A 14718-nucleotide genomic window follows, 5' to 3' on the forward strand; every position below is an offset into this window, starting at 1 on the left:
CCGTTGAGGAAAATTGGCATGAATGATCAGTTTCCAAAGGAAATTGCAGAACGGCGTAAAGTTCTGTATCCAATTTTCAAAGAAAATAGATTAAAAGTTTAACGAGTAGCTCTCGTCGTTGATAAACTATATATTGATAACCAGTTGTTCAGAGACACAAAGACTACTCCATGATTATTTTTAAAATTACCAAGTTCTCATAGATGAGGAAAATAAACACAATTCTAGCCCGGTTATGGATTGTAAACAATACAATACAAAATATAGCTTTTCTATATATCTTCACATATAACTAATAACACACAAGCACTAATTCAACATAGTGAAGATAAAAACTAAGTAAACAGAAGGCACAGTATATGTGGATGGTGTGGTGTGTGTTTATTTTTATTTGTTAGGTTTGGAAAGTTGAGTGAGTGAGTAATGAAATGGTTGCATATCCCAGAGCCAATGTATTGCTGTGAGCCGGGGTATGAGGGCTTTCAATGTTGTTCAGATGATGGATATACTTTTATAATGAATTATACATCTTATTTATTTATTGTCCTATCATGGTGGAACAGTTTTAAAATAAATGATACATTTGATTTATTATTGTCCTATCATGGGGAACTACATTTTTAAAAGAAATTATATCTAATTATTTATTTATGATCCTATTTTAATGGTACGGTCCATGACCCTATACCCTAGAGACCAACCAGAATGACCCAGATACTAAGGAGAAGTCCCTAACTGTTTTATGTGCCTGCTGTAAGCGGTCTGCAGCCAAAATAAGGTCAGAGACCAAGAGCAGCACTGCCCCCTCAAGATTCTGAGCCTGCTTGGCAGGGTTGGTACTGCAAAGCCAAAGCCCCCTAAAGGGAGAGCATACTACACAAGGAAATTCTCAAAGCTGCTAATGAGAACCTTGACGACCTTGTACCTAGCCGGTGGGGTGACCCCACCCAGGCAGTGGCAGTGCTGGCAACACTAGCTGCAGTAACCCATGGGGAGGGGGGTCACACTCGGACATTCAGAGAGGGGGTACATTATTGTGACCCTGGTGGCACAAAATCAAAGTCGGACTGCATGGAGATGCTTGGGAATATGGTCAATACGGGTGACCGTATTGTGGGTGTTTCAAGGAAAAGGTGTACATTTGACCTCCATCATCTAGGATGTGACAATGGTAAATAAAATCTCTCAATTTTTGCCCAATTTTTTGCGCGGTCTTGCAGGCCTTCTCATGCAGCTGCAACTGTAAGTGCATTTGTAAATCAAGACCTATCTTGAGTTGGGCTCTGGGTTGGTGCAATTGTTGAAAGTGAGCTTATGGTTGTGCGGGGGTAAGGGTTGAGTGTGTGTGGGTGTATGTGTGTATCCCACAACTGTTGCGAAGGAGTAAAATATGTTAGGGACAGTAGAGGATGATCCACAGCTATATATAATATAAATCGAGGTGAGGGCGATGGAAATGCATTTGATCTACTTCAATTCGGTAAATGGCACTGTGTGCTCTTTTCAAAGGATGGATCCCAGTCGGTTCAGGGCTATGGGAGACAGGGGGTCGAGGGTGGTCTGCCGGGCATTGGGATGACAACCCAACTCAGGATGAGGAGGACTTTTAGCGGGTGGAATAGTAGAAATGCAAATATCATGGAACAGCTATATAGACACTCAATCATCATGTTACTTTTTAAAATGGTACATTTACAAACATATATTTTGATCAAAATATTTGAAAGTTGTGTCTCATGGTAAGTATTGAAATAAGTGTGGCCAGTTACAATTGTAATGGCCAAGCAGATAATAAGAAAAGACGATCAGTATTTACCTGGCTAAAAGAGAAGGAATATAATATCTATTGTTTACAGGAAACCCATTCAACAGTTTTAGATGAAGTTTTGTGGAAAAAGAACTGGGGGGGGCGAAATATATTTCTCCCATGGGCAAAGAAATTCAAAAGGGGTGATGGTTTTAATTAACAATAATTTTGATCCAAATGTGCAAATTGTCCAAACAGATCCTCAAGTTATATGGATTATTTTAAATATATTATTGGACAATAAACAGATATGGCTTATTAACCTATACGGTCCGAATAATGATGATGCAAGCTTCTTTGAAAATATATATAAGAATTTATCAACTCTACAAGCAACACTAGACTCTATTATTATGGTGGGAGATTTTAATACGGTCTTAAATACCTCTATGGACCGGAAAGGAAATCACACTACAAACTATCACCCTCAGGCACTTAAGGAAATCAGGAATGTCATGGATATATTGGAATTAGTGGATATATGGAGACTTAAATACCCTGACCTTGTGAGAAATACATGGCGGATGCTTAATCAAGCTAGTCGTCTTGACTACTTTCTTATGCCATTCTCTCTGGCACCAAAAGTTTTAAAAAGTGTTGATAGGGGACAGAATGTGGTTGGATCATCACATAATTGGCATATATATTACTCTTACAGAATTTCCACGTGGGCGAGGATATTGGAAATTTAATCAAAGCCTACTAGATGATAAATTGTTTAGAACTAGGACAGAAGAATTTATAACTGACTTTTTCAGACATAACATAGGTACAGCAGATCCCCGTATTGTATGGGACACTTAAGTGTGCCTTTAGAGGCCATGCAATTCAGTACTCATCTATAAAACAAAAGCAATTTAGATCAAAAGAGTCCATATTAACAAAGGAAATTGAAGGACTAACAGTACAGTTAGATAGCAATAAAAACGGTACCATAGAGGCACAGAATAAGTTAGAGGAAAAACAAAAAGAAATGGAGGAACTTATTCAAGAAAGATCCAGTGTAATATATTATAAAAATAAAGCGAACTGGATGGAATGGGGAAAAATGCACCAAATTCTTTATCAATCTTCAATATAGAAATGCTACCAAAAAAAATGCATGATTCACCAAATTATATTTTGAAAGAGGAAGTAAAGTACTTTAAGAATATGTTTTCGTTTCAGGCTCCTCCATCTCCACTAACTGAAACTAATTGTATGGATTTTTTCCCTAATAATAATAATGTAAAATTAACATCTGTACAGAAAGACTCATGTGAAGGCCAAATTACAGAGGAGGAACTGCTTGATGCAATTGGGGCCTTTAAGGATGGAAAGACTCCAGGGCTGGATGGCATACCAGTGGAAGTATACAAAACTTTTTTTGATATACTCAAAGGACCATTATTAGCTTGTTTTAACCACTCCTATATAAATGGTAGATTATCACACGCGCAACAAGGTCTGATACCACTTGGGTCCTGTTTCAGTAATAATGATATATATAAAGATCCAGTCCATTTTAAAAAATTGGAGACCTCTTACACTTCAGTGTTGTGATGCAAAAATCCTAGCAAAATGCTTGGCGCATAGAATTTAAAAAGTATTGTCAGATATTATTCATCCTAATCAGACAGGTGTTTTACATGGACTATACATTGGAGATAATATAAGACAAGTACGGGAAACAATAGAATACTATGAAATATCGGGGACACCAGGCCTAGTTTTCATAGCTGATTTTGAAAAGGCTTTTGATAAAGTACGACTGGAGTTTATATATAAATGCCGAGAATATTTCAATTTTGGGGAATCTCTTATAAAAAATGGGTTAAAGTTATGTATAGTAACCCTAGGTGTAAAATAGTAAATAATGGCTACATCTCAGAAAGTTTTAAACTATCTAGGGGAGTAAAACAAGGTTGTCCACTATCGGCATATCTATTTATTATTGCCATCGAAATGTTAGCTGTTAAGATTAGATCAAACAATAATATTAAGGGATTAGAAATCCGTGGCATAAAAACTAAGGTGTCATTGTAGGCTGATGATTCATGTTTTCTTTTAAAACCACAATTAGAGTCTCTCCACGGCCTCATAGAGGATCTAGATACTTTTGCTATCCTCTCTGGATTGAAACCAAATTATGATAAATGTACCATTTTACGTATTGGATCACAAAAAAAATTCACATTTTACATTACCATGTAGTTTACCAATTAAATGGTATGACGGAGATGTGGACATACTCGGTATACAAATCCCAAAAGAAAATGATCTCACTCCAGAAACTTTTTATAGAAAGTTAGCGAAAATAGATAAGATCTTGCTACCATGGAAAGGAAAATACCTGTCTATTTGTGGAAAAATCATCCTGATTAACTCTTTAGTCATATCACTGTTTACCTATTTGCTTATGGTTTTGCTACACCTAGTGACCTGCTTTTTAAATTATCTGAACAAAAAATATTCAATTTTATTTGGAACGGCAAGCCAGATAAAATGAAAAGGGCCTATTTATATAATGAATATGAATGCAGAGGGCAGAAATTATTAAATATTAAAGCATTAGATCTCTCACTAAAGGCATCAGTCATACAAAAGTTATACTTAAATCCAAACTGGTTCTCTAGTAATTTGGTACGATTGTCTCATCCTATGTTCAAGAAGGGCCTTTTTCCCTTTATTCAGATTATTTCCTTTTCAAACAACCGAAAGTGAGCAGGTGTAATCTCCAAAATATCTTTATTTTTTAAACAAGCCGTAGAAAGTTGGTTGCAATTTCAGTTTAATCCACCTGAAAGGACGGAACAAATAGTACAACAAATATTGTGGTTACATTCAAATATACTAATTGATTAAAAAAAACTATTTATCGAAGAAATGTTTAAAAAAGGTATAATTTTAGTGAATGATATCATAAATAGGACTGGTGGAGTTATGTCACACATGCAGCTAACACAGACATATGGAAATGTCTGCTCTACCCAAAATTACAACCAATTAATTGCAGCATTACCACAAAAATTAAAGAGGCAAGTAGAAGGGGGAAAAAGTAAGGAACTTGTATGTCGGCCCAGTATTAAAAAGCATAAATGGTTAAAGAAAAGTGTGATAAATAAAAACATATACCAATTTCATTTAAGGACCAAAAAAAAAAAAAAACTGACAGCTGTGCCATATAAATTGCAAAATAGTTGGCCCGAGATTTGCGATGTACCCATTCCATGGCACATGGTTTATGAATTGATACGCAAAACAACGCCGGATTCAAAACTTCGAATTTTTCAATTTAAATTACTATACAAAATTCTTGCAACTAATAGAATGTTATATATATGGGGGATACAATCGTCCCAGCTCTGCAGATTCTGCTGTGAGGATGCAGTCATTAGATCATTTATTTTGGTATTGTCCATATGTAGCTCGTTTTTGGTCACAGGTCCAGGTACGGCTGAAGAATTGCAACATTTGCCTAGAACTAACGCTGCAGATAGCAATACTGGGTGATTTGAAAAGCCATAGTCAATCAATCAATAATATAATAATTATTTTAGCAAAAATATATATTTTTAATTTACAATCTGTAGAAGCTATGAGAATAGGAAGGTTCAATTATTTTGTGAAGCATCACAGCACAGTTGAAAAATATATGGCAAATAGAAATCCGAAATGGATGATGTTGAGAGATAGATGGGAGTGGTTGAATGGAGCTGAAGGCAGGGACTAATAACAAGATAAACAATGTAAAACATACGGGATCTGTAAAATGTATATAGGCTCCGAACTTTTGTGAAATAGCACAGTTACAAATAGAAATCAAACTGGATGGACATTAGAAATAGAGGAAGGACTAAGAACAAACAAGAGAGAACTATTGTAAAGTAGACTGTAAAATGTGTATAAGATGTATAAATTGAAGGTAAAAGCAGAAGTGTTTATTAGTTTACTCCAATTGGGGGATTGGTGGTAAGGTTTGGGGGGAATAATAATAAAGGTATATTCTTTAAAAAAGTATGTATGTCTATATAGGTATGTGTATGTATATGTGTGTATATGTATGCATGCGTGTATGGATATATATATTTACAAAAAATATATGGGGGATTGGAAATGATGCAGACAATTACATTGCTGGAAGCAACATTCTTTCCGCAATATTAAGCTGATCCACCCCTTAAATTAAATTAAAAAAAATATATATTAATTTAAAAAAGAATAAAGACTACAAAAAAAAGAAAAAGTTAGATATGTCTAGGTCCAAAGCCTTATTTTCTATTGCAAATAGAAAGCTATGGCCATGACATTCCTATTGAAGCGAAGCAAAATATTAAAATTAAAGCATACCAAGGTAGCAAGCTAACTGGCCAGCTAACTGTCAATGAACCGTCGTTAGCTAGCTAGTCAGTCTGCTAGCCGTTGGCTTACATGATTGGTTGCTAGCTAGTCTGATTAGTCAGGCTGTAATACATAAATCATTGGTATATACTGCCTGACACATTTGTGTGAAAAATCTTGTAAATGTTCCTTAAAAGCCAGAATGTTGCAAAAAAAATGCGTTGAAACTTACTCTACCGGTTGTCTGTGCAGTTTGTCCTTCAGATGCTCGAAATTTGACACACAATATCCACAGGAAAGTATTGTTTATCCAACTTTTTAGCAGTAGGTAGGTAAATGGTTCAGCTAGGCACCTAGGTAAAATCAGTTTTACATTAGATATTCAGTTCTCTCTCATCAATAGTTATTGAGCCATGCATGCCACAATGAAAATGTTAAATTCTGAATGCTTGGTTCAATATCTATTGACGAGATAATATCGAATAAAACTACCTTTATTACCTCGGTGCCGAACCCAACAATATAATAACATATGTAACTAGCTACCTGCTCTCTAGTCGGGTAAACAATACTTTCTTGTGGATATTTTGTCTCAAATTAAGAGCAGCTGAAGGGATAGACAAACCACAGACAACCGGTAGAGTAAGTTGAAATATTCAACATTCTGTCTTGTAAGGAACACTTACCCGATTTTGCATACAAACGTTTCAGCCTGTACATAATTTAACGTTAGCAATTAATTGTGCATTAGTCTGATTAATCCGACTAACGTTAGTTGCTAACTAACGTTAATGTAAATAATTGCTAACTAACGTTAGATAGCTTGCTTAACATCACATTCAACACAAATTAACTTGGTTGGCTAAAGTAAGGAACCTTGGAAATATCATCCACTAAAATGCATACAATGGCATACGACTGGTTAGCTAGCTAATAACACGAAATGGGCTGATAAGTGCAGTGCAGCGATTTCCTACCGACCGTCTTGTCTGCCCCCTACTAGCCACTGTTACCAGCTAGCGTGAGCTAGGCTAGCAAGCAATTCTTCCACATTTTTACTGATTGATTAACATATTTTTCTTACCTCATCGTTCGTTTTCCATTCTTAAATAATTGATAAGCTAAGGAACTGTGTGTTACTTATAAGATACAATTGAATGAATTCCCCTGCAATGGTCGATTTGGCGAGATATTTCCCCTGTAATTGCAAATTCCCTTCCACCAAGGGCCCGCCGTAAGGCTACGCAAATTGGAAAATGGGGTACTACCGCGAGATGTTGAGTTTTCTGAGCGTCTGCAATATCGAGCCAATCAGCGAACGATATAATATGATCGACGTAAAATTGTACTAATCACAAATAGGGAAAATTTGATGGAAGTGCCCCATTGGACCATAATCATTGATTGGCAATGAATTCTGTGAATGCGATAAAACAAAATCGAATGGGCAGTTTAAACCAATCTCGCGGTATCAACATTTTTGGGCGTACGGAGGATTTATAGGAAGCAGTACAAATATTTGTTGATGCACGTAGTTAGCGGACGTTAGCTATTTTTCTGCCCATTTTCTTTTAACCGAAGACCGTTAGCTAATATCATATGTCCAATATGACATGTATTTCTTTTGTAAGATATCTGCATACTCATTGACATGATTTAACAGTTTCTACTTTCAATGCACAGTTAAACAAAGCATTGCCAACTGACGTTAGTTGCTATAATTGCACGTGAATTGCACCTGCATATTGACAGTTTTTCCACCATGAAAGGGCTTTACTGTAAAGTGGGTGAAACCGCTGCAGAGGCGAAATTTGTCATCCAGGAAACGGTGAGTGCCCAGCATAATAATGAAGCTATCGCTTTAGTCTAGCATGCCAACACTTTTAGCAGGAAGGCTCATAGTTGGCTGTCTGACAAACTCACTGATTGTCTTTTCAACATGTCACAGAATGTACCCAGTGCCCTCGGTAGCAACCAGGTCAAAGTGCAAGTGAAGGCATGTGCCCTTAGTCCACTGGATTTAAAAGTAAGTGTAAATGTGTGTTATACTCATTGTATTGTCAGTGTTGACTATATAGACATAGCAATAGCCCTACTGTCTCAGTCATAATGGACAAGACTTACTGTTGTCACTTTAAATATGCTGCTTAAAATAAGTATCAGACCTGTTTTATTTGTAAAAAAATTGGGGACCAAAGTATGTGTTGCTTTCGGTCAGGGTTGCTGTAGGACAGGCCTACCTTACCTGACCACACATCATATATGGCTGTATGGGCTACTTGTCACATTTCCTTACCCTCTCTCCTCTGGTTAGCTCCATGAGGATCTAAAGTTCCAAAGGGACCTGGTGCCAGTAGGGAGGGAGATTGTTGGGATCGTCCTCCAAGGTAAACAGGATATCCACTTCATGGATTGTAATTGACCTTGTTTATCACTTTGATGTTTAGTACATTCATTTCACAATGTACTATATTTTTGGAACAAACCTTTAATCGTTTGCAATATTTTTGTTCTGTCTTCAGTTGGGCCTAAGGTGACCTTTTTCCAACCTGATGATGAAGTTGTAGGTAAATGTTACAGATGGGATCTGAACCTGCTACATAAGGATAAATCATAGATCTTCAAAACATCCCCCTATTTTGATGATTTTGACATTGTCAACGGCAATGTTCCCGATAACCTATTGAAAGACCCTTCCCATTTATAATTTTTGGATATGACCATGGTGTATTTATCTAGGCTTTGCTTTTCCCTTCTTTCGCATGACAGGAATTCTGCCCTTGGATACAGCGATGTCTGGTTTGTGCGATGCCGTCGTCATCAACGAGAATCATCTTGGTATGTTGCACATGTCCAAAATCCAAGTGTTATGCTAGAGTACATCTATCGCATCTATTAGCATTTGTTGGTTCAAATTAACAAAGGAATAAAGGGATTTGATGGTACAAATTAAGTAATTGTTTCTTCTGCAATAAATTAGTGACTTTTGTGTTCGTTCACCAGTGCAGAAGCCAGAGAAGTTGAGATGGGTGGAGGTGGCAGGGGCCATTCGGGATGGACTCCGGGCCTATACAGCCCTCCATACCCTAGCCCGTATGGCATCCGGGCACACACTGCTCGTGCTGGATGGAGCCAGTGTAGGTATTTCCCCATAGTGGCCCCTCATCTGAGCCTTCAATGGCACTGTAGAAATCCATAATTGGACATCACAAGAAGATGGCAGCAAAGAATCTTAATAGTAGCACACAATTCTCTTTAAGAGAACAAGACTACTAACTGCTATTTTGGCTGTGTTTATGCCTTTCAGCCCTTTGGAGTTCTGTCCATCCAGCTGGCCCACTACCATGGGGTTAAAGTCCTGGCGTCAGCTCTGTCCTCCGAAGACCAGAAGTTCCTGGAGCAGCTTCGGCCCAGCGTCGGTGAGAACAGGGAGGGGGCCAACGTGTGTGTGTAAATAGAGTAGCGGTGTCACAGTAGAGAAGGTGTTGGAAGTTGAGGATTGTAAATTGATGCAGCCGGGTAATAATGGATGTGACGAGACGGCTTTATTATCAGTTACCTAAACCACTCTCATCATGAAAAATACATTAGTAAAGTTCTGACAGCAACGCACAGGGCCGGTTTCTCAGTCACAGGTTAAGCAGAGTCCCGGACTGAAAAGCATGCTAGATGGAAATTCCCTGGGAAACTGGCCCGTAGTATTTCATCCTAGTCTATGCTCTTTGTTTCCTCTGTCTCATTCTCCGCTCTTACCACTCTTACCTCTGTCACTCTTTGACTCAAATCACGCATTCTAGGAGTGCGAGAGTCTCTTGTAGGTAAGTCTTGTGTGTGTCCCCTTGGAGGTCAATGGAAATGGAGTACCAAAAATGCTTATTTATTGTTGGAACACTGTTTGGCGTGTAGCCTTCATAAGGATTTTCCCTGTCCTGTGTCTAGCCAGAGTGATAGGTGTGTGGGATGCCAAGGTGGACCTGGTGGATTCCTGTTTGGAAGAGACGGGCGGTCTAGGGGTGGACATTGTCATTGACTCTGGAGGTAAGAAGCCAATGTAGGGCCGTAGGTTGTTGTTATCCATTATGCTAGCTAGCTTTGTCTAACATGAATCGTAGTGCTGTGTGTGTGTGCTTCTGTGATTTTGTATTTTAACACAACGGTAAAGGTTTGTAACAGGAATGGAAGGAAAATGGAGTCACTGTTGTGCCCTGTTGTTTTTATACCCCTGACACAAGCTTAAGAGGTGTCCTTCAAAGTTATTGTGGTGATGTTGTGTGTGTGTGTTGTTCCTCCAGTGAGATTGCATGAGGAGGAGCCAGAGGCCAGGTGTCTTCTGCCCTACAAGCATGACATCATCACTCTGCTCGGGGTCGGAGGTCACTGGGTTACAACTGAGCAAAACCTGCAGGTAGACTGCAGTCAAGTATTCCATCCATTCGTGTTGGATTAGAGCAGCCATTTGGCAGTTCAGTTCCACTAGTCATCATATGATAAGATTTATTCATCACTACTTGTCACAATCATACATACAATGGGTGATTGAAATATTGTTTGTTACAGCTTGTTAATGTGTGCTTTCTGAGAAGTTAAACATACTGCAAACAAACAGACCATGCACACTGCCAATGTTATGTTGGGAGGAGTGAAGAGATCTGGGTTAATGGTGTTTACTGTAATAATGTGTACAGTTGAAGTTGGAAGTTTACATACATCTTAGCCAAATACATTTTAACTCAGTTTTTCAAAATTCCTGACATTTAATCCTAGTAAAAATTCCCTGTTTTAGGTCAGTTAGGATCACCACTTTTTATTTTAAGATTGTGAAATGTCAGAATAATAGTAGAGAATTATTTCAGCTTTTATTTCTTTCATCACATTCCCAGTGGGTCAGAAGTTTACATGCACTCAATTAGTATTTGGTAGCATTGCCTTTAAATTGTTTAACTTGGGTCAAGTGTTTTGGGTATCCTTCCACAAGCTTCCCACAATAATCTGGGTGAATTTTGGCACATTCCTCCTGACAGAGCTGGTGTAACTGAGTCAGGTTTGTAGGCCTCCTTGCTCACACATGCTTTTTCAGTTCTGCCCACAAATTTTTTATAGGATTGATGTCAGGGCTTTTTGGTGCCACTGCAATACCATGACTTTCTAGTCCTTAAATCATTTTGGAAATATGCTTGGGGTCATTGTCCATTTGGAAGAACCGTTTGCGACCAAGCTTTAACTTCCTGACTGATTTCTTGATGTTGCTTCAATATATCCACATCATTTTCCTTCCTCGTGAAGCCATCTGCAGCAAAGCACCCCCACAACATGATGCTGCCACCCCCGTGCTTAACGGTTGGGATGGTGTTCTTTTGCTTGCAAGCCTCCCCCTTTTCCCTGCAAACATAACGATGGTCATTATGACCAAACAGTTATATTTTTGTTTCATCAGACCAGAGGACATTTCTCCAAAAAGTACAATCTTTGTCCCCATGTGCAGTTGCAAACCGTAGTCTGGCTTTTTTATGGCGGTTTTGGAGCAGTGGCTTCTTCCTTGCTGAGTGGCCTTTCAGGTTATATCGATATAGGACTCGTTTTACTGTGGATATAGATACTTTTGTACCTGTTCCCTCCAGCATCTTCCCAAGGTCCTTTGCTGTTGTTCTGGGATTGATTTGCACTTTTTGCACCAAAGTACGTTCATCTCTAGGAGACAGGCTGCGTGGTCCCATGGTGTTTATACTTGCGTACTATTGTTTGTACAGATGCACGTGGTACCTTAAGGCGTATGGAATTGCTCCCAAGGATGAACCAGACTTGTGGCGCTCTACAATTATTTTTCTGAGGTCTTGGCTGATTTCTTTTGATTTTCCCATGATGTCAAGCAAAGAGGCACTGAGTTCGAAGGTAAGCCTTGAAATACATCCACAGGTACACCTCCAATTGACTCAAATGATGTCAATAAGCCTATCAGAAGCTTCTAAAGCCATTCCATAATTTTCTGGAATTTTCCAAGCTGTTTAAAAGGCACAGTCAACTTAGTGTATGTAAACTTCTGACCCACTGGAATTGTGATACAGTGAAATATAAGTTAAATAATCTGTCTGTAAACAATTGATGGGAAAATGACTTGTGTCGTGCACAAAGTAGATGTCCTAACCAACTTGCCAAAACTTTAGTTTGTTAACAAGAAATTTGTGGAGTGGTTGAAAAACTAGTTTTATGACTCCAACCTAAGTGTATGTAATCTTCAACTGTATTTATCGCAGCCTTCCCATTGACCTTCAAGTGGATTAGCTCAAGTTTGTACACAACGTCTTTTGTTTGGGGTTTAATCTGAGCTCGTCTCTCTTCTGTTTCTCAGCTGGACCCTCCAGATAGCCGCAGCCTCTTCCTGAAGGCCGCCTCCCTGTCCTTCCTCAACGAGGAGGTGTGGGGGGCATCCAGTGCCCGCCAGGGGAGGTACCTCCGTATCCTTTAGCCTACCCAGCCCCTCTGGGTCAGCCTCTGGAGGGGGCAGGAATTTAAAATCTAACCATAATTCATTGAGATCAAACAAACATATTAAAATGAAAATCTGATATAAGGGGTTGAGCATGGATAATATAATTGCTATTGTGTTACATGTTAACCTTACATGCTCCTTTTCAGACATCATGAAGGATATAGTGGAGAAGCTTTCCACTGGGACCTTAAGGTACAGCAGAACTGCAATAATGAGTGTATATGTGCAGTGCAAGTGTGAATAAGCAAGGGCCTCCCGAGTGGCACAGCGGTCTAAGGCGCTGCATCGCATAGCTTGAGGCGTCACTACAGACTGGGTTCGATCCCAGGCTGTGTCGCAGCTGGCTGCGACCGGGAGACCCATGAGGTGGCGCACAATTGGCCCAGTGTCGTCCGGGTTGGGGGAGGGTTTGGCCGGCGGGGATGTCCTTGACCTATCGACTCCTTGTGGTGGGCTGGGCGCATGCACGCTGACTTCGGTTGCCAGCTGTACAGTGTTTTCTCCGACACATTGATGCAGTTGGCTTCCAGGTTAAGCGAGCAGTGTGTCAAGAAGCAGTGCGGCTTGGCAGGGTCGTGTTTCGGAGGACACATGGCTCTCGACCTTTGCCTCTCCCGAGTGTATGGGAGTTGCAGCAATGGGACAAGACTGTCACTATCAATTTGGATATCACGAAAGAGGGGTGAAAAATAAGTTTAAAAAATGTTGAATAAGCATGGTTATACTGTACGTTTGATATTGGAATGTTTGAGTTTGTTTATCCTGGTGGACAGCGCTCACTTTGCCCTTTGTCTTATGCAGGCCCCAGCTAGAGGACCCAGTGCCTTTGTATGATGCCACAGTTTCCATGGAGATGGTGCAAAAGAAACAAGTCCGGAAGAGGTTGGTTATTCAACTCTGAGGCGGACAGACACTCTGGTCCTGCATTCCCCTTGTCAAAGACAGGCTCCCAAATTCTGCCTCTCATATTTTCTATGTATTTGTGGCCAGCAGTGGTGGAAAATGTACCCAATTGTCATACTTGAGTAATAGTAAAGATACCTTAATAGAAAGTTACTCAATTAAGTCACCCAGTAAAATTCTACTTGAGTAAGTCTAAAAGTATTTGGGTTTTAAATGTATTTAATTATCAAAAGTATAAATTCAAATTCCTAAGGATAGCCAGGGGCACACTCAGACATTATTTACAAAAGATGCATGTGTTTAGTGAGTCCGCCAGAGCATAGGCAGTAGGGATGACCACGTGTTCTCTTGATAAGTGTGTGAATTTCACTTTTTTTTTCCTGTCCTGCTCAGCGTTCAAAATGTAACCTGTTTTTTTGGGTTGGAAGGGAAAATGAATGGAATAAAAAGTACAATATTTTCTATAGGAATGTAGTGAAGTAATAGTACAGATACCCCAAAAAACGACTTATGTAAAATACTTTAAAGTACAACTTAATCGGTGGTGTAAAGTACTTGCCAGTCATTCCAATACAATGTAAATATGTGCTCAGTGTCAGTTTCTGAGTTGATCAAAACAGATCAAATGAGATGGATATCTAAATGTTTGCTCTGCTTAGTGTAATTACATTCAGCACATTGAGGCTTGTCTTTTTATTAAAAACCTTTGTGGTTAATCCTCAAGCATGGTCATTTTTTACAGCCTCCAACAGAGCAAAACATTAGTGGCATGTTTTAGTAGGACACACAGTAGCAAATCCTTTCGCAACAGACATCTCTAGAACCTTCTGTTTGAAAAAAGTTTTCAGTTTGGTGTCTTACTGAACATGACCCAACTTGAATTCTACATAAACTGCAACTGTGCTTTTCATGTGTCATTTGTGACCAGAGAAATTCTCACTAAATGATTAATCTAAGGTGGGGAAACAGCAATGTCCTGTTGAGGCTTTCCGGGATTGGAGAGATACCATTGTCCACCTGTACCACTCTCTGAGGGGATATCAGAAGTGTTGAGAGACGGGTCACTTCCAAATAGTTCGTCCTTCCAGTCAACACAATGTCCTCAGGTAACCCTCACTGTGATTGGCCAGAGTTAACAGGGCTACGTTCAGTACGGAACGGAACAGAAACCGTGCTGTACTGAACGATCAGTTGAAAAAAC

General features: G+C 39.2%; 2 protein-coding genes across 4 annotated transcripts in view; one reads left to right on the forward strand and one right to left on the reverse strand.

The window, feature by feature from the left end:
* Nucleotides 1-7361, reverse strand: part of LOC120051235 (intersectin-1-like) — a 59691-nt gene extending 52330 nt beyond the window's left edge. For all 3 annotated transcript variants that reach the window (XM_038997985.1, XM_038997987.1, XM_038997984.1), the window contains exon 1: nucleotides 7212-7361. The gene's annotated coding sequence lies outside the window, so the exon portion shown is untranslated. The remainder of the gene's footprint in view (nucleotides 1-7211) is intronic.
* Nucleotides 7362-7606: 245 nt separating this feature from the next.
* Nucleotides 7607-14240, forward strand: LOC120051236 (quinone oxidoreductase-like protein 1). The gene is made up of 12 exons (XM_038997988.1): nucleotides 7607-7955; nucleotides 8076-8153; nucleotides 8442-8514; nucleotides 8650-8694; nucleotides 8897-8965; nucleotides 9131-9264; nucleotides 9435-9546; nucleotides 10067-10165; nucleotides 10420-10532; nucleotides 12474-12579; nucleotides 12761-12806; nucleotides 13416-14240. The coding sequence occupies exons 1-12, from the start codon at nucleotides 7890-7892 to the stop codon at nucleotides 13513-13515; spliced, it is 1041 nt and encodes a 346-aa protein (XP_038853916.1). The 5' UTR covers nucleotides 7607-7889; the 3' UTR covers nucleotides 13516-14240.
* Nucleotides 14241-14718: the final 478 nt, after the last annotated feature.

This window comes from Salvelinus namaycush, chromosome 7, assembly GCF_016432855.1.
Source record: "Salvelinus namaycush isolate Seneca chromosome 7, SaNama_1.0, whole genome shotgun sequence".
Classification (NCBI taxonomy): domain Eukaryota; kingdom Metazoa; phylum Chordata; class Actinopteri; order Salmoniformes; family Salmonidae; genus Salvelinus; species Salvelinus namaycush.

Coding starts and splice junctions, on each gene's coding strand:
- LOC120051236 (XM_038997988.1), top strand. CDS start 7,890: ATGAAAGGGCTTTACTGTAAAGTGGGTGAAACCGCTGCAGAGGCGAAA. Junction 10,533..12,473: donor CAACTGAGCAAAACCTGCAG/GTAGACTGCAGT, acceptor TCTGTTTCTCAG/CTGGACCCTCCAGATAGCCG. Junction 12,580..12,760: donor CCGCCAGGGGAGGTACCTCC/GTATCCTTTAGC, acceptor GCTCCTTTTCAG/ACATCATGAAGGATATAGTG.